At 40.3% G+C, this 17,529-nt stretch overlaps 1 protein-coding gene across 4 annotated transcripts in view; it reads left to right on the forward strand.

The window, feature by feature from the left end:
* cacna1fa (calcium voltage-gated channel subunit alpha1 Fa) overlaps window positions 1-17,529 on the forward strand; it is a 28,120-nt gene that overhangs the window by 515 nt on the left and 10,076 nt on the right. The window contains exons 2-31 of one of the 4 annotated variants that reach the window (XM_088408535.1): window positions 2,319-2,508; window positions 2,600-2,705; window positions 4,240-4,379; window positions 4,584-4,729; window positions 4,809-4,961; window positions 6,022-6,218; window positions 6,305-6,408; window positions 6,492-6,634; window positions 7,534-7,599; window positions 7,664-7,727; window positions 8,195-8,221; window positions 8,567-8,727; window positions 8,844-9,069; window positions 9,388-9,595; window positions 9,656-9,776; window positions 9,854-9,926; window positions 9,993-10,056; window positions 10,137-10,194; window positions 11,072-11,168; window positions 11,261-11,390; window positions 11,455-11,514; window positions 12,767-12,873; window positions 12,954-13,041; window positions 13,803-13,910; window positions 13,995-14,047; window positions 14,974-15,120; window positions 15,197-15,398; window positions 15,482-15,640; window positions 16,534-16,644; window positions 16,723-16,806. In XM_088408535.1, the coding sequence (XP_088264661.1) occupies window positions 2,319-2,508; window positions 2,600-2,705; window positions 4,240-4,379; window positions 4,584-4,729; window positions 4,809-4,961; window positions 6,022-6,218; window positions 6,305-6,408; window positions 6,492-6,634; window positions 7,534-7,599; window positions 7,664-7,727; window positions 8,195-8,221; window positions 8,567-8,727; window positions 8,844-9,069; window positions 9,388-9,595; window positions 9,656-9,776; window positions 9,854-9,926; window positions 9,993-10,056; window positions 10,137-10,194; window positions 11,072-11,168; window positions 11,261-11,390; window positions 11,455-11,514; window positions 12,767-12,873; window positions 12,954-13,041; window positions 13,803-13,910; window positions 13,995-14,047; window positions 14,974-15,120; window positions 15,197-15,398; window positions 15,482-15,640; window positions 16,534-16,644; window positions 16,723-16,806 (3,593 nt within the window). Of the gene's footprint in view, window positions 1-2,318; window positions 2,509-2,599; window positions 4,096-4,239; window positions 4,380-4,583; window positions 4,730-4,808; window positions 4,962-6,021; window positions 6,219-6,304; window positions 6,409-6,491; window positions 6,635-7,533; window positions 7,600-7,663; window positions 7,728-8,194; window positions 8,222-8,566; window positions 8,728-8,843; window positions 9,070-9,387; window positions 9,596-9,655; window positions 9,777-9,853; window positions 9,927-9,992; window positions 10,057-10,136; window positions 10,195-11,071; window positions 11,169-11,260; window positions 11,391-11,454; window positions 11,515-12,766; window positions 12,874-12,953; window positions 13,042-13,802; window positions 13,911-13,994; window positions 14,048-14,973; window positions 15,121-15,196; window positions 15,399-15,481; window positions 15,641-16,533; window positions 16,645-16,722; window positions 16,807-17,529 lie in introns of those variants that run through there. The other 3 variants (XM_088408538.1, XM_088408536.1, XM_088408537.1) reach the window with 3 other exon arrangements.

Below are 17,529 nucleotides of genomic sequence, written 5' to 3' on the forward strand. Positions count from 1 at the left end.
TGTAGCATATCTGAGCTGACTGCTGGCCATGTGGGCTCTTTTAGCAACTAGGTCACATTTGCAGTGCTTACCCATTCAGAGAGGCCTGCACGACTAGTCAGCAACAACCGCATGCTGCATCATTAACTAAATGGGGAGTGCTCAGATCAACCCATGGAAGGAGCTAGCTATGTAGCTGTTAGTATCGATCACCTCACCTAATCTATCTATCTATCTATCTATCTATCTATCTATCTATCTATCTATCTATCTATCTATCTATCTATCTATCTATCTATCTATCTATCTATCTGTCTGTCTGTCTGTCTGTCTGTCTGTCTGTCTGTCTGTCTGTCTGTCTGTCTGTCTCTATTATCCATCCATCATATCTTTTTGCTTATCTACTATATTATTACAGACCGTTTTACAGATATTAGTTAGTTTAATAGCTGTGTTGAGACTTTCTGTAGTGTTGCGTATGAGTAGCACAAGCAAATTCACAAGTGTCAAAACTAAAGCAGGTGAAGCACATCAGGTACCCTCCATGTCCTTTTTGAGGCCCGTGAAACATGCAACAATTTACCCTTGTGGCATTATGTTACAAATTATGGAAATTCCTTTGATTTTTTTTCATGTTATAAAAGAATCGATGGGGGGGGGGGGGGGACACTAGGGAGCTGAAATTTCCAGAAGATTATTTAAACGTACAATTTCAAAATGCTATTTCTCTGTGATTGCAGCTGGACGCGGGAGATTTTGTATACAAAAATAATCATTGTCCGAATTCTGGACCTTATAAAACCTTTATAATTGCAATTTTTGGGATGCATTATAATAGCATTTATTACATTGAATTTCCTGTGATTTTTGCAACATTGTGTTGAGCAGCAGTCGAAACTATGTCAGCAAACAGAAAATTCTTTGTTGATTTGTGCTTCACCTCAAGACAGTTGGTTGGTAGAGACCAGTTAGTGGCTATGTCTAAAAGTGTGATGATCACATCACAGACTACAAAGACAGACCATACCATTTTTCAACTTTTTGTGGGAGTTAATACATTTAACCTACACGAGTATGGAGAGAAGAAATGCCACTGAACAATTTGAGTGATCGAAGGAAAAAAAATATTCATAAACAACTTGAATTATTACACCTTTAAAAGCATTTGCAAAATTCGGGAAAAGTGCATACAGTTTGCAAAGTGTGTGCACAAGGGTTAAGGGGGAAGTCAACCCCCAAATTTTCTTCATGTTACCATTTTTTATTCGGTCATAGCATTCTGAGACAGATGGAGTTTATGGAACATAAACTCATCAGCAACCGGAATGTTATGCGTGGGGCGGCCCTTTACTCACTCATTGACTGAAAATGACATCATAGTTGCATAGGCTCAGGTGACAGCCAATCACGGATCGCCAGTGTTCTGAGTTTGGCCTTCTGATATTCGCATTGTGTGTGACATTGTGGTGGCTCTACTTCACAAAGACACACTTGAAACCTTCCGAACGCATGTAAAATTATTTTTCTTCAGCTGGAACTGCTCCATTTGTCAAGCTGAAGGGAATTGTGAACAGTTCCAAACACAATAGCAGTTAGTGTTTGCACAAAACAGGCTTTTACTAGATACAAAATAATATTATGTATATCTGCAAAATCCTATTTGAACAATTGAACCTTAATTAAGCTTAATCAGAGATACTTAACACTAGTGGTTCTCAGCATTTTTTTTCATTGATGTAGTCACTGGATTTTTTTTTTTTTCAGCCAAGTACCCCCGAAACCAGAGCAAAGGCTTTTTGGATAAAAAGAAAGGAAAACATAAAAAAGAGTGAAGTGTATTTCTGTCTAAAACTAAATAATATAAATTCATACAATGTTTTACAAAGGAGTCACTTGTAACACAATTTATGAGTTTCAAATACTTTACTCCTCATTTGTAAAGAAACAATGTAAATTAAATTTGCTGATACTGTACTTTTAAAATCTCACTTCCACCCTGAAGTACTTTCACATGCCCCCAGGGATACTTTGTTTTACCCTCATTTGAGACGCGCTGCTTTAAATGATTGCATGTACTCACTCCCATTTACCATTAGTTTGATTGTGATTTGTTCATTCTGATCAGTCACATCCTCAATTGTAAGCAGATGTGCACACATATGCAACCTCATTATTTGAAGGTAATGCGATCAAAGAAAGTTTTGTCCTTGGCATTTTTTTTAATTTCAATAACTGGCATATCAACAGGGGTGTGCAGACTTTTTGTTAACCACTCTAAGCTGTTTCGCACATTTCCAGACATTAATACTGTACTTACACCACGGTTCTTTTTTGTGCAGACGCCCCTCCAGGGGGCGATGGAGGGAAATCCGACACCCTGGGCTCGACCGGCTCGGCCAAAAAGCGAGGCGGGGGGGCCAAGAAGGCCATGCAGGCCAACAAGTCAGCCCTCAGAGCCCCCCGAGCCCTCTGCTGCCTCACCCTCAGCAACCCCATACGCATGGCGGCGCTTGCCCTGGTCGAATGGAAATATCCTTTCTGGTTTTCTTTTTTCTTTTCCCGTACGCAACATGACATTTGCAAACGCTGATGTGGACGAGGCCTTAACCTCCATCCTCACACCCTTCGATATCTTCATCCTGCTGGCCATCTTTGCCAACTGTGTGGCCATGGGGGTGACCAAGCCGTACCCTGATGATGACTCCAATGCAACCAATCACAAACTGGTGCGTTCTCATACCACTTACACTCGCCGATTCAAATATTTGTGATGAGAAGGCTGGATTTATTAAGTCTGCTCAAATGGCGCGGATGACCTCAGGGAAAACTATTTGTATTTGCCATGTGAAGTGTAATTGTGATCAAATGGTCAGCATGGGGAGTGGAGGGGGGCGCGAAATGTTTTCTCTTGTTGGCGCATTTGTAAAATACAATTGAGAAGCACTGATTTAGATGACAGGGTTACATCGAATATATTACTGTAAAATATAAATGTTTGGACTCTTGTTGGCGCATTTGTAAAATACAATTGAGAAGCACTGATTTAGATGACAGGGTTACATCGAATATATCACTGTAAAATACAAATGTTTGTGTTGACTCCCCCTTTAAAATGGGAAGTGTCGACTGAATGTGCTGAAACTGCACTTCAAACATTAACGATATTATTATTAGTAGTATTACTAGTTCAGGGGCATAGGGCCACATTGAGAAAGGAAGAGGGGGCAAAAGGATACCATTACTCTGCTTGTAACGTAAAAGCATAAAAAAGCTTAAGAGTGTGAAAAATTGCTGGCAAGGTCCTGGTGGTGTGTTCAACAGTAATTGCATTAAGAGGGGGGGGGGATCAAAAACCCTCAGCTGGGGACAGTGACTTAGTATACTTGACTTACATACCAACCATCTGCTTTTCTGGCTTCATTCCACACTTCCTGTTTTTTTATTTTGTAATCGCATTGAAGACATTGAAGGAAGTCAATCAATATGCACATGAAATAATCCATATTTTGAGATCAATGTATGATCAAGCATGTGCACTTTATGAAGCTTTCCAGTACAAGGTCACCAAGGCCAGTCAAGCCCGTTATTGGATTGAGGCTAAGATGACTGTTGTACATTTTGTCACTTTCTTTGATCCAAGTTTGCATCATTTTAGGGGGGTTTGCTATGGATTCCTCGTTTAGCTCCGGTTTCATCTGAGCCGTCGGTCAGAGGCGCAAGCCAACCGGTAGTACAGGTGGCACATCTAAGACAACTTAAGCAGCAGGTTTCGCCAAAAGGATTTGAGTGACTGGCTTAAGTGGGTTAAGAGGTTCCAATGCCAGCACACTAGCAGCCCTTTGGTAATCAAATTCACGGATTGGCGCAGCAAGATGATCATTTAGTTTCTGACCATTTCGATTGACATTTCTCAACATTCAAATGTTTAAATGTCTTCCTGAGAGCCAGACTATTGTAATGAACATTTGTTTTTGGTCTTTACCAATTTACTTTTTTTGGTTACCCTACTAATTCCCTAAAAGGCATCTTAAGGTTTCCAATCATGCCTCATGATGTTTGGGATGTGTTTTACTTTGCTGTCTTGCTGAGACAAAATGGACGCTACGGTGGACAAAGGTAAATATTTTTGACGGGAAAACTCGTTCAAACATACTTTCAAATATGCTGAAGTCGAATAAAGAAAGAAAGAAATACAAACATAAAATTTAGCCTGCAAGTATGTTCCAATGTATTTGTTCATCTTTGTTCATCTGCTTTCAGGAACAAGTGGAGTACGTCTTCCTGGTCATCTTCACCATTGAGACTTTCACAAAAATTCTGGCCTACGGTCTAGTCATGCACCCCAGCGCCTACATACGCAGCGGATGGAACTTGCTGGATTTCATCATCGTCATCGTCGGGTATTTCAACACTTGCACTTAGCAAAAAATAATTGCGAAGCACTGGTCTATGCCATCCCATCCAAATGCATCGCTAAGCAAAACTATTTAGTGATGCAAAAAAGGTTTGGGGCTGCTGATATCAATTGCCTTCAATAGTGAATCAGTTAATGTCGCTTGTAGCTGCGGATTGCAATCTGCAATCAACCTTGTTGTGTTTTTTAGGCTGTTCAGTGTGATAGCGGAGGGCATGACGGACCACAAGCCTGGGGAGGCCCATCACGCTGCGGGAAAACCCGGCGGCCTGGACGTGAAAGCGCTGAGGGCCTTCAGGGTGCTGAGACCTCTGCGACTGGTTTCGGGCGTGCCAAGTACGTTGACTTCCTTCCTCCCGCGATTGTTCCTGCTGGCGCCTTCGCAGCCCAAATGTGTCTTTCTCATTCCGGTCAGGCCTTCAGATTGTGCTGAATTCCATCATGAAAGCCATGGTGCCTCTCCTCCATATCGGTATGCTGGTCATGTTCGTCATCATCATTTACGCCATCATCGGGTTGGAGCTTTTTATCGGCAGGATGCACAAGACGTGCTACTTCTCCAGCACAGGTTTCTGCCGCGCTTGTTTTCTACTCGTTTAACGATCCGGACTTGGTGAGCGTGGGCTTGTGCTTTGCATTCACCATCACCATGGCCGCCAATGTCAGATTCGTTTTGGCCATACTTTAAACCATGCTTGTTCCAAGATCGAATCTTGATGTCTTCAGAGAACAATTAAAACAAGGAGTGAGTGCATGCAGTCAGACCAGATTTAGGAATTAAATGGATTTATTTGTCACTTTAAAAAATGGCAATTTGAAAATGATCTAACGGGCAAACTAGTTACCAGTTACAAACTGTTAACAATTTGTACAGGGCATATATTTTTATCCATTAAAATCAACTTTAAATAAATGGTTGTTGGATGAATTACATTGATTAAAATTGTAATCTTTCAGAATGACTGAAAAAAATAAATACCGGTACCTTATTTTGGGACGTATCGGGATGTATTGGGATGTAATCTCTCTCTGTGTATAAAGAATGTTTTTTTTGTTTGTTTGTTTTTTTTGTTTTGTTTTTTTACTCACTGTCTGAAATCATGAAAAAAATGTTCCTGTTTTTGGTCTATAACCTCCAAAAATATTTTTATGAGCTAAATGCCAGCATGATAGGCGAATATTTATTACACAACTCAGCCACTTAAAAGTCAGAAGTTTACATGCAATAAAATGACTATATCTTTAAAAGGGAAGGTAATAATAAATTAAAACTACTAAATCCTATTCCACACCACTAGCCTAAATTCTGATTATATTTGTTTCTACGATATAAATTAACTCGCATAACCCACTAGTTGTAGAGATGTAATTGGTCATTTTTTCAAGTTTTTTTGCATTTGCTTTTTTGCATATAGACTTGTGGGGGTGCATAGAACATTTTTATAAAGAAAATATTTGGGTTGACTTCCTCTTTCAACAGTTTTGGAAAGCATAGGAGATGTGTTTAACCCTTTAAGCAATGGAGCGACACATGCAGACAGACAATGTTGTGCTAGTGTCCTTATCAAAAACACATTCCAATTTAATTGAATTATTTTTGTCCAAACTAACTGCCTTTCTTCTTGCAGGTATGATGGTGGAAGACGACCCGTCACCTTGCGCTTTCGCGGGGAGCGGTCGTTTCTGCGTGACTAATGGGAGCGAGTGCAGGGGCAAGTGGGAGGGCCCCAACGGCGGCATCACAAATTTCGACAACATTTTCTTTGCCATGCTGACCGTGTTCCAGTGCATCACCATGGAAGGCTGGACTGATGTTCTCTACTGGGTAAAAATGTCCCTCCGCAGACCACCTCTTCGACTGCATTCTGCCACTAAAACGCCACATTGTCTGATTTCCATCTTTCCACAAAGATGAACGATGCCATCGGTTATGAAATACCGTGGGTGTATTTTGTTTCCCTGGTCATCTTTGGTTCCTTTTTCATCATCAATCTGGTTTTGGGTGTGTTGAGCGGGTATGTGGACCGGCACAGTGATATAATCACCCGATGGTGCAATCAGGGGGCAGTCCTGACGTGTTGGTTTTGTGGCTTGTCAGAGAGTTTTCCAAGGAAAGGGAAAAGGCGGTGGCGCGCGGTGAGCTGCAGAAAGCACAAGAGAGCAAGCAAATGGAGGAGGACATGATCGGCTACATGGACTGGCTCATCGAGGCCGAGGACGTGGATGAAGAAGGAAATAAACGTCAGTTCCATTTCATTCCTTTTTCACCGTCGAGCGACTTCCACAATTCAACTTCAACCAATTCAAACCATGACATTGGAATTTTGAATATGCCTGCCAGTCCACATTTTGGCAGCCAAAATTTCCAATTCACTACTTATTAAACATTCAACATTAAACGTTCCACATCACTACCATTCCAAATTTTAGTCATTCAGTGCCGGTGACGACAATAGACGTCAAGGATCCATTTTTACTGGGCTAGTTGTTGGCCAAAAATCAGTTTCAAGTGGGCTGGCAATGAATGAGTTAATACTGTATCTTCAACATATTTATATGGCCTTTGGAACTATTTTCAACATGCAAATAATTCACATAAAAAGAAAATCCCACATTTGTATATATAGCATTATTATTTGATTTATTCTACATCAACACCTCCTGCAACTCCTTGAAACATTTCAAACCATTCAAGTGATTTCTTCTTTCTACATTCCAAACATTACATTTCCCAAATTAACCTTCATTATTCACTTCAACATTCACTTCAACATTTGCTGACTCCAATCAAACTCCAATCTCCACATTCCATATGAAATCCCATATTTCACAGATTTCTGTTTTTTTTCAACTGAAATTCCTCATAAAGCCAGTCCGAAATGCAATGCTTGTTTTTTTTAACTATTATAAACCATTTAAAAATGTTTTAACTATTTGAAACAATTTTAACTATATATATTTTTACTTTTCCAAATGACTCATTGAAAAATTTACACAGGTTTACCCAAATCATTTTTTAACATTAACGTTCACAAATTAAGGCATATTCTTTGTTATTCTCTCATCCAACAGTTTGACAGTTTGAAACATCCGCACGTGCTCTCTCGTTACGTGACATTTGCTTGATTTTGTCCCCGAAGGAGCGGCAATCGCCAAGAAGAAAATGATGAAGAAGTTTGGCTGGTACAAGCACAGTGAGGAGGGAGGTGCGTCCGTCACGTCGTCTCGTCACATCTCTTGCCTTCTCTAACGGCTTCTACTTTTTGACAGAATCGGACTCGGATGATGACATTGCGTACCTGGACGATGACAGCGGCTTCTGTGCTTCGCTCATGTAAGAGGATAACATTGCATATGTTGGATTGCTGGGTCATCTGCCAGAGAATTGCCTCACTACCGGTCGTGTGCATCGTTAAAAATCTTAACAAAATAAAGTCATACAGCGTTTTGCAAAAGAGTCATTATAGCACAATTTAGCAATAAGTTGCTTCATGCTCCGATTTATTCGCTCTTAATTTGAAAAGTGAACATGTTCTTTTCCTTTTATGGCATTAAAAAAGCATAAAATTAGATTGCTGATACCAGCAGAAAATCTCATGTACCCCCTGGAGTGTCCATATACCCGCATGGGTACGTGGACCCTCTTTTGAGAACCACTTCTGTAATTGTTTTATTTCTGAATCACCTGTTCAACAGTTTTTTTTTCCCTGTGCTTTGTGATCTTAGTAAATGACATCCTAAATATTTCAAGTAATTAGTTGTACTACCATGTTCATCAAAACTGTCTTTTCTGTTTTCCAGGGCCAAGATGATGGCCAACAGCTTCTGGTAAGAGCATCAAACAAAATATCTGGCATGCTTATTTATTTTCATCTATTCCATAAGAGATTTACATCATTACATGAATTGGCTATTGCGAGTGAAATGCCTTAAAAGTCTGCAGCATCTTGTTCATAGCTCAAGTTGACTTTCACCTTTGATAGGCACTGGCGGAGCTACGTGGTGGCCAGTGGGTGGCCATGACAACATATCCTGGTCACACTTTTGGCCACCCCCACACCTAGCGGAAATGTTTGATATACAGTGTTCCCTCATTTTTCACTGTTAATGGGTACAGGAAACCCCCTGCAAAAAGTGAAATGCGCCAAGTAACAAACTTGCTCTTTCTGGTAGTGATCAATTGTGCCAGTTGAACCACACGTTCAGGAAGAACTGCCGCGTGGCAGTCAAGACCACCAACTTCTACTGGCTGGTTCTTCTTCTGGTGTTTCTCAACACGGTGGCTAGCGCTTCCGAACATTACGGGCAGCCAAAGTGGCTGACTGAAATGCAAGGTAAGAAGCCTGCTGCAAAATTAGGTTTTATACTCACATTCACATGCTTAGTGTGTGGACATTTATGCTGATGTGGACGCTTGATGATGAATAGTGTTTGTGGCACGTCTCCTCAGAGCGAGCCAATAAGATCCTGCTGCTGCTCTTTACGCTGGAGATGCTGATGAAGATGTACGCCTTCGGCCTGCAGATCTATTTCATGGCGCTTTTCAATCGCTTCGACTGCTTCGTGGTGTGCGGCGGCATCCTGGAGACGCTGCTGGTGGAGTCGGACTTCATCCCGCCCATCGGCATCTCTGTGCTCCGCTGCATCCGACTGCTCAGGATTTTCAAGATGACTCGGTAAAGATGCGCACATAAGTCCGGTATTGATTTTCTTGTTTGGCACCGTACGTCAGGAGAAAGCACTGTTTTTACTCTTTCAAGATTCCCTGGCATTTTGGAGCCCTTCCACTTCATGTCAAAGTACAAGGCAATGAAAACAATTTCACAATAATAATGTAGACACATTAATTCTTGTAACTGCTCGCCAAGGTTGCTTTCAAGGACTCGTTGTAGTCATATAAAACCTCACCATGAATTTGCAATGAGAGTAACGGTTGCTGCTCTCATAAATGTAATATCATATCTGAAGTGTGCTCTCTTTGCTGATGTTTTCAGGCACTGGGCAGCCTTGTCCGACTTGGTCAACTCTCTGCTCAACTCAATGAAAGCTATCTGCTCCCTCCTGCTGCTGCTCTTCCTCTTCCTCATCATTTTCGCCCTGCTGGGCATGCAACTGTTTGGCGGCAAATTCAACTTTGACGAGACTCAAATGAAGAGGAGCACCTTCGACTCTTTCCCTCAAGCGCTGCTCACGTGCTTTCAGGTGAGTTCCCCTCGCCGCACGCCCATGGCTTTCTGGCTTATTGGATCTTCCGTTTGATAGATTCTCACCGGAGAGGACTGGAACGCCGTCATGTACGATGGCATCATGGCTTACGGAGGGCCGGTCTTTCCCAATATGGTGGTGTGCATCTACTTTGTCATTCTGTTTGTCTGCGGTAACTGTATCCTTTCCCGTGGTTGAGTATTTGGCGCCGACAGGAATGAGAAAGCGGTTGACTTTAACGCATGACATGATCAGACATCCTGCTCAACGTCTTCTTGGCTATCGCTGTCGACAATTTGGCCGGCGGTGGCGGGCAGAAAAAAGTCGAGTAAGTTTGAGGTATGCCGTGCGCTCTTGTGCCACGGACGGTACAACCTTGTTTGGGGTTTTTCAGGGAGAAAAAAGATGACGAAGAAGAGTGGGATGACGATGATGAGAAAGAGGATGAAGACGCAGGGGTGACTTTTTTGATCGCAATCATTGATAATTGAAGTAAGATCAAAAGAGCGTTTGCGCTTATTTTGTGTCTGATGTCCAGAACGAGGACGACGACTGGCAGGAGAACGAAGAGCTGAGGGCCATCGAGGGGCTGGAGGGTAAGTGGGAAATACGGCTGTGCTGCTAAACAAACTTCTCAATATACCATATTTCCACAGCATAAGGCGCACCGGATTATAAAGCGCACCTTCAACGAATGGCCTATTTTAAAAGTGTTTATATATATATATATATATATATATATATATATATATATATATAGGGCCCGCCGCATTATAAGGCGCATAAAATAGAAGCTGCAGTAGTAGCTGGGGTTGCGTTATGCATCCGCTAGATGGAGTTGCGCTAAAGGGAATATCAACAAAACAATCAGATAAAGTCTGATTGTCATAGACATAGACATTCAGAAATTAAGAATAAAAATGATTTGTAGAAAGTGCTGTCTGAAGAATGGGGTAAAATATACCTTGTGATTACATTAATAGACATTCAGAAATTAAGAATAAAAATGATTTGTGAAAAGTGCTGTCTGAAGAATGGGGTAAAATATACCTTGTGATTACATTAAAAGACTGTTTAGATCAATGCCTAGACCAGTCAAGAGTTTAAACGAATATGTTGTAGATTCAATTAAATATTAAACTTATTAAACTAAACTTTTTAAATGAAATTGCAACAAAAAACCTTAAATTATATTGTTTTGTTGATTTAAAAACAGTTTCTGGATTTATTTCATAAAATATGATTTGCATTGCCAAATCCTGAGAATTGTTTCTAATGTTTTGAATCTCGTGTAGCTACACCAAGTGATCAAACCACAGTATTAAATACTGAATATTATTTTATGCAAAGCTCCGACACTGTTAGCCAATTCTCAATGTTAACTTTGCAAAGACAGAATTCTGTCTTATTCTATTTTCCACAAATGGTCATAAAAGACAAAATGATGTAATTATTTGTGTTTTGTACATGTAGGAGTTGCCCCGTTAAAGCCCGAGTTCTCTGGTCCTAAAGAAAAGATTGTGCCCATTCCTGACGGAAGCTCATTCTTCATCCTTGGAAAGAAGAACTGGTGAGCCCGTCACCAAAACACGTCAAATATTTCTTTTCATCAACGTTGTGATGACTGCTAGCTGAAAATCATGGTCATCTTGCAATTGCTAGCCTGCGAGTGGCCTGCCACAACCTCATCCATCACCCCTACTTCACCAACTTCATCCTCGTCTTCATCATCCTCAGCAGCATCTCTCTTGCCGCCGAGGACCCCATCAAGTCGCACTCATTCCGGAACATCGTAAGAACTCTAATCACCTGGTTTTGCTCACGCACAACTCGTTTCAACTTCTTGATATCCGTAGGTGCTGGGTTACGCCGACTATGTTTTCACATCAGTATTCACAGTGGAGATTGTGCTCAAGGTAATGGCGCTTCTCAGATTTTATCACCTATATGTATGACTCACCCTTAAAGGGACACTGTGTGAGATTTACACAGTTTTTCATTAAAAAGGAATAAATTAAATGATTATACATTTCAAACACTTGCAAATAAATGCGTTCTTAACGACCAACAGTATGTTTTAAGTATAATTGTTGGTCTAGTTATCATGAAATTATATTACATGGGGGTGGCACTTCCCCCGAGGCTGCCATGTCTGTTATAGCTACAGATAATGGTAAATGCATCACCTCCTGCTGTCCGTGAAAAAAGGTCTAAATCTTACACAGTGTCCCTTTAAAGAGTGTATGTGTAATTTTTAGCATGCTCCCATGGGAGCTTTAGGGGCATTACGGTAAATGCAGCAATACTGTACACACACTTCTCTAGCTGTCCGTAGCTATAAAAGACATAACAACCTCCAGAGGAGTGCCACCCCCCATGTAATATAATGTAATGATAACTAGACCTACGATTATATTTAAAACATACTGTTGGTCGTTAAGAACACATTTATTTGCAAGTGTTTGAAATGTATGATAATTTAATGCATGCATTTTTAATAAAAACGATCTAATTCTTACATATTGTCCCTTTAAGAATAATCAAGGACATGGTTTGTTCAGAAATAGATTTTTAAAAGAGGGGATTTAAGTTGGGTGTGGAGACATGAGATCAATTTCAGTGTTTGGTTTAACTTTAGCAACATTAGCATACAACTAAAAGTATGGCATGGCTTCAATATAGCCACATTAGCATTCAACAAAGTACGGCTTAACTTTAGCTACATTAGCATGCAAGAAATTACGGCTTACATTAGCAATTAGCATGTGAGTGAAACGACGGCTTAAACCTAGCAAATTGAGCATGTCATAACTACGGTTTGACTTTAGCAATTTGAGCATGCAACTTAATCTACGGTTTGACTTTAGCAAATTGAGCATGCAACTTAATCTACGGTTTGACTTTAGCAACAATAGCATCCAGCAATGTACATCTTAACTTTAGCAACATCACATCGCACTGAAACTACATTTTGACTTTAGTAAAATTACCATACCTTCATCTTAAAAAATGCAACATGTCGATTGTATCCTCTGACTTCACTGACATGTACAAAAATGTCATTCCTAATTAAGACATACAGTATTTTATATTCTGCCAAGGTGGCATCATGTTTTTATTCCATGGATCATTATTCACCACATGCTATTTTGACGCGTTTGCATGTAGATGACCGTGTACGGAGCTTTCCTGCACACCGGCTCCTTCTGCCGAAACGCCTTCAACCTACTCGACCTGCTGGTGGTCAGCGTGTCTCTCACCTCCTTCTTTCTTCAGTAAGTCCATCTGTCATATAAATCTGCTTGAAAGTGCCGCAGATCACGTCAACATTCTCAAAAGCTGCCATTGTCCACAGTTCCAGCGCCATTTCTGTAGTGAAAATTCTCAGGGTGCTTCGAGTGCTCAGACCTCTCCGTGCTATTAACAGAGCCAAGGGACTCAAGGTATGTGGCATCTTTTCATTCCAAACAACATTGCTGTCATTAATAGATTTTTTAAAATGTCATTGTTTCTGATTTGTTTAAATAATTTGTTGCCTAAGTCCACTGAACTTTCATTTTTTTATGGCTTGTAAGCCATAAAAGCATTAGCATTGACGTGCTATTGCTAACGGTTAGCATCAATAGCCATGGTTTTAGAAGCAATGACTTTAAATGGTGAACACTTCAGAAGATATTATAACACACATGTATATATTTATCCCCTATGAAAAATCACTAATACTACAGCATGTTAATGAGTCACATAAATTAGGAGTTTAACAAAAAAAAAACACTTTTCTTCTGTTTGTTTATACTGTCTTCATTGTGCCAAAATAGACGCAGCAGAATTTAGAACAGCACAATAAATTGGATTGTAGCTGTAAATCATGATGCACAACTGCTTGTTGGTCATTCTTTGAACTCTAATTCATCGAGTTGTCACTCTTTTGATTTACTCTTATTGTTGGTGAGACTGCAAAAAAATTCATTTCAATGTGGATTAGAGATATGAGTGTTGGAGTTACAAGCATACAAGCATGATTATGGAACTAATTAGACGCATACAGATATCGCATACAGACTGCACTTTAGTTGTTTTGACATTGGAAAGTACCGGTAAATGCATTGATCCAGCTGTTGGAGCCAATTAGGCTAATTTGAAGGAGCACATAAAACAACTTTTTGATTTGTTTTCTTTTGTTTTGTTGTTTTTTGTCCTCAAGAATGTGGTGCAGTGCGTGTTTGTGGCGATCCGCACCATCGGCAACATCTTGATCGTCACCACACTTCTCCAGTTCATGTTCGCCTGCATCGGAGTGCAGCTCTTCAAGGTTCTCTGCATTTCAACATATTAACCTTGTATTTCCTGACCAAGGAGATAACTGTCTTCTTTGTTGTCCATTTGATGTTTTCAGGGAAGGTTCTACAGCTGCACGGATGAAGCCAAACACACGCCTGATGAGTGCAAGTTAGTTTTATCCTGATTTATCCACTCCGTGTTTGACTGTAGGGCTTTGATGTACATTATTTACTGTATGTTGTGATATTATAAAATAAGAATCCTTCAGTCTAGGGGTTGTGGGTGCTTTGTTCAACATATATGTGACCTTAGAGAAAACAATCTGATGATGATTGTTCATTTGTGAGCCAATATTGCCTAAATGACATTTATAGAAATTGGGAGACCGTTGCCTACCAAAGAGGCCACAGTCACCCTAATTTCATCTCAATTCGTGGCCTAATAAACTCTATATGATGGCAATTCCAAATGTTTAGCATTATTTTGACAAGTATTTTTAGAATATATTCATTTATTAATTATTCTCATTTTGCAAATCATACGAGCAGTTTGAAAATGATTAAAAAGACAGTATTATGAACCAATTTTTCTGTTTGAAAAAAAAATGTTTTCTGACAATAACATTTTGCATGCACTCCCACTAATCTAAAAATCGCATTCTGACTAATATTATATTTGTGGAATATGAATCTGCGTTTGGTCTTGGGACATTTGCAAGCTGAGCCGTGATTGATCAGCTTCCGTGATTTCATTTTCAGTATCCAGCAAGAGGCAAAATGTTAGCCCCATGAAATGGATTCAACAAAAACACACACACCAAAAAAAAAAAAAAAAAACTAAATTATTGAGAATGTCTTGTTTCGAACATATTGTCATTTTGCTGCATAATTGGTATTCCACAAACAATTATATTGAGAATGTCTTGTTTAGAACATGTTATTGTAAATAAATGTTTTGGGGTAGACTTCCATTCCAAGATCTAGCAGGCATTTTAGGTTTATAAAAGTTCCTAAATTGACTATCACACCATAAACAAATGTTATAGTGAAGCTGTTGACATTGAGTGTTTGAAACACTGTGTTGCATGCTTGCAGGGGAACATTTGTTGTGTATAAAGATGGGGATATGAACCATCCTATGGTGAAAGAACGCATCTGGGAGAACAGCGACTTCAATTTTGACAACGTGCTGATGGGCATGTTGGCACTCTTTACCGTGTCCACATTTGAAGGCTGGCCGCAGTAAGTCACCACGCGCACGTGTGGGCTTTCGTGGCGGCTGACTAAGTGGACCATCTCTTCCCGCCTCTGCCCGAAGGCTCCTCTACCGTGCCGTGGACGCCAACGCCATCAATCACGGACCTATTTACAACTACCGAGTGGAAATTTCCATCTTTTTCATCATCTACATCATCATCATCGCCTTCTTCATGATGAATATCTTTGTGGGCTTTGTCATTATCACTTTCCGGGAGCAAGGAGAGGCTGAATTCAAAAATTGCGAGCTCAACAAAAACCAGGTTGCTTGCACTCCCAAACAAAAATACATTTTTAACTGTAGTTTATGATTGTAAATGATGTTGTGCGTTTGTGTCTTTTCTAGCGGCAGTGTGTCTACTACGCGCTGAAAGCGCAGCCCATCAAGATTTACATTCCCAAAAATCCATCCCAGCTGAAATTCTGGAGGATTATCAACTCCAGCCAGTTTGAGTATGTCATGTTTGTACTGATTCTCGGGAACACGCTCACGCTGGCTGTGCAGGTAATGATTGATTTTTATTTTCATTTGGCAATATCTTTAGAGCCATCACACTCACACTTGTCAAAAATTTCCACTATCAACTCCCATATTCACATTGGAAGAGCTCTCACACTGACAAAAAAAATACTTTCATATTTTATATTCAGATTTTGTCATTTCCAGTTCTTGACTGTTTTTACATGTTTCATGTTTGGTTTGTTTTTTTTTAATCTTCTACACCAGTGTTCTCAAATGGTGGTATGAATACCCCTGGACAGGTTCAGAGCCACTTTACATGACAGCCAGGAGTTGCCAGGGATCTATAGAAACTTTCATACACAGTACTGTAACTGACAGACACTATACATGTTTTTGATTTGATTTGATTTGAATTTTTTTTGCTTGAACAAATTTTAATGCCCCAACACACAACCTAAATGTTCCCTCACTACTGACTCTCTTACACTAACTCATCGGTGTTGAACTTTGGGCCACTATTCTGCACCTTTTCCAGTTTTCTCTCCCCAATACACCTGATTCACATGATTAGCTTATTAACAAGCTCTGCAGAAGCTTCAAAATGATCCTAATCATTTGAACAGGTGTGTTTGAGAGAGAAGGATGGATAACATGCAGGATGATGGCACTCGAGGACTGGAGTTTGACACCTGTGCGCTAAACACTCACTGTTGATTTTTTTTTTTTTTTTTTGCTCACCGTTTGCTGTCCTCCGAAACACTTTCTTACACAGTACTGAAAACTTGTTGCAGTTCTGCCATATGAGAGTTTTTCGTTTTTTTGTTTTTTTTTAGTTATTCTCATAAAATGTACCTGGCAGGCCTGCATCCACACAGTTGTTTAAAAGCTGTTGTTGCTGTGGTTGTCCTGACTGGAGATTTGTTGTTGCTATTCAGCATTACGAGCAGTCCAAGCTGTTCACGTCAGTGATGGACATCCTCAACATGATCTTCACGGTGGTGTTTACCATCGAGATGATCATCAAGTTGCTGGCGCTGCGGGCTCATGTGAGCTTCCGCTCGTTCACCGCATGATGCCTTCCGAAGCATCGTTGAATATTACCCATGTTCAACCTTTCTTTGCAGCATTATTTTATTGATCCATGGAATTCCTTCGATGCTTTGATCGTGGTGGGGAGCGTGTTGGATATCGCAGTCTCAGAGTTTAGCGTAAGTCTGTCCGCACACATGATTCATGACTGATATCAACAACACAGCTTTTTCCTGAAATGACATCCCACTGGTGATTATGCTAATAAAGGATGCTTAAAAAATAATGACACTAGCTTTTTATCATACAATGCTTGTTTCCAGCAATTATCGGCAGCTGCAACATCAGCGGCTGGCAGCGGAGACCGGCAGTAGATGCTAATTGCATTAGCGGCTTGCAACTCCCAACTGCCCTGTACTGTAGGCTGGCGGGAGCAGTCGGACTTCTTTTCAAAGGCAGTTTAAGACATAAATGACTCAACTGACACAGTTGCTGTTCCCACTGATCACTTTATCGAAACAAGTGTACTCAATCTTTTCACATCGTCAAGGCGCGGCGGGGAGAGGTGTAGGGGTATGGAAGAGTGTGGACCCAAATTGCAGGGCAGCCAGTAGGGGAAGTTGCTCTCGAAAACAATCCTTTAATGAGGCGAGGATGGTCAAAATACAGAGTTCACAAACTTAACCAAAGTAACAAATCAAAAATAAGGAATCATATATTATGAAAAACTCAGACAGTATTCGGAATAGACTGGCAGGAAAACAAAAATAGATGACAAGCGACAGAAACAACAGGCTACATTTACAATTATGACAGCGACAGACGGTGACCTGATAAGAACTGAAAGGAAACTAAATATGCTCATATCCAATAAGATAACTTGGAACACCTGGACAAGAAAC

This window comes from Hippichthys cyanospilos, chromosome 2 (genome assembly GCF_059441005.1).
Source record: "Hippichthys cyanospilos isolate Australia breed blue-spotted pipefish chromosome 2, RoL_Hcya_1.0, whole genome shotgun sequence".
Taxonomy (NCBI): Eukaryota; Metazoa; Chordata; class Actinopteri; order Syngnathiformes; family Syngnathidae; genus Hippichthys; species Hippichthys cyanospilos.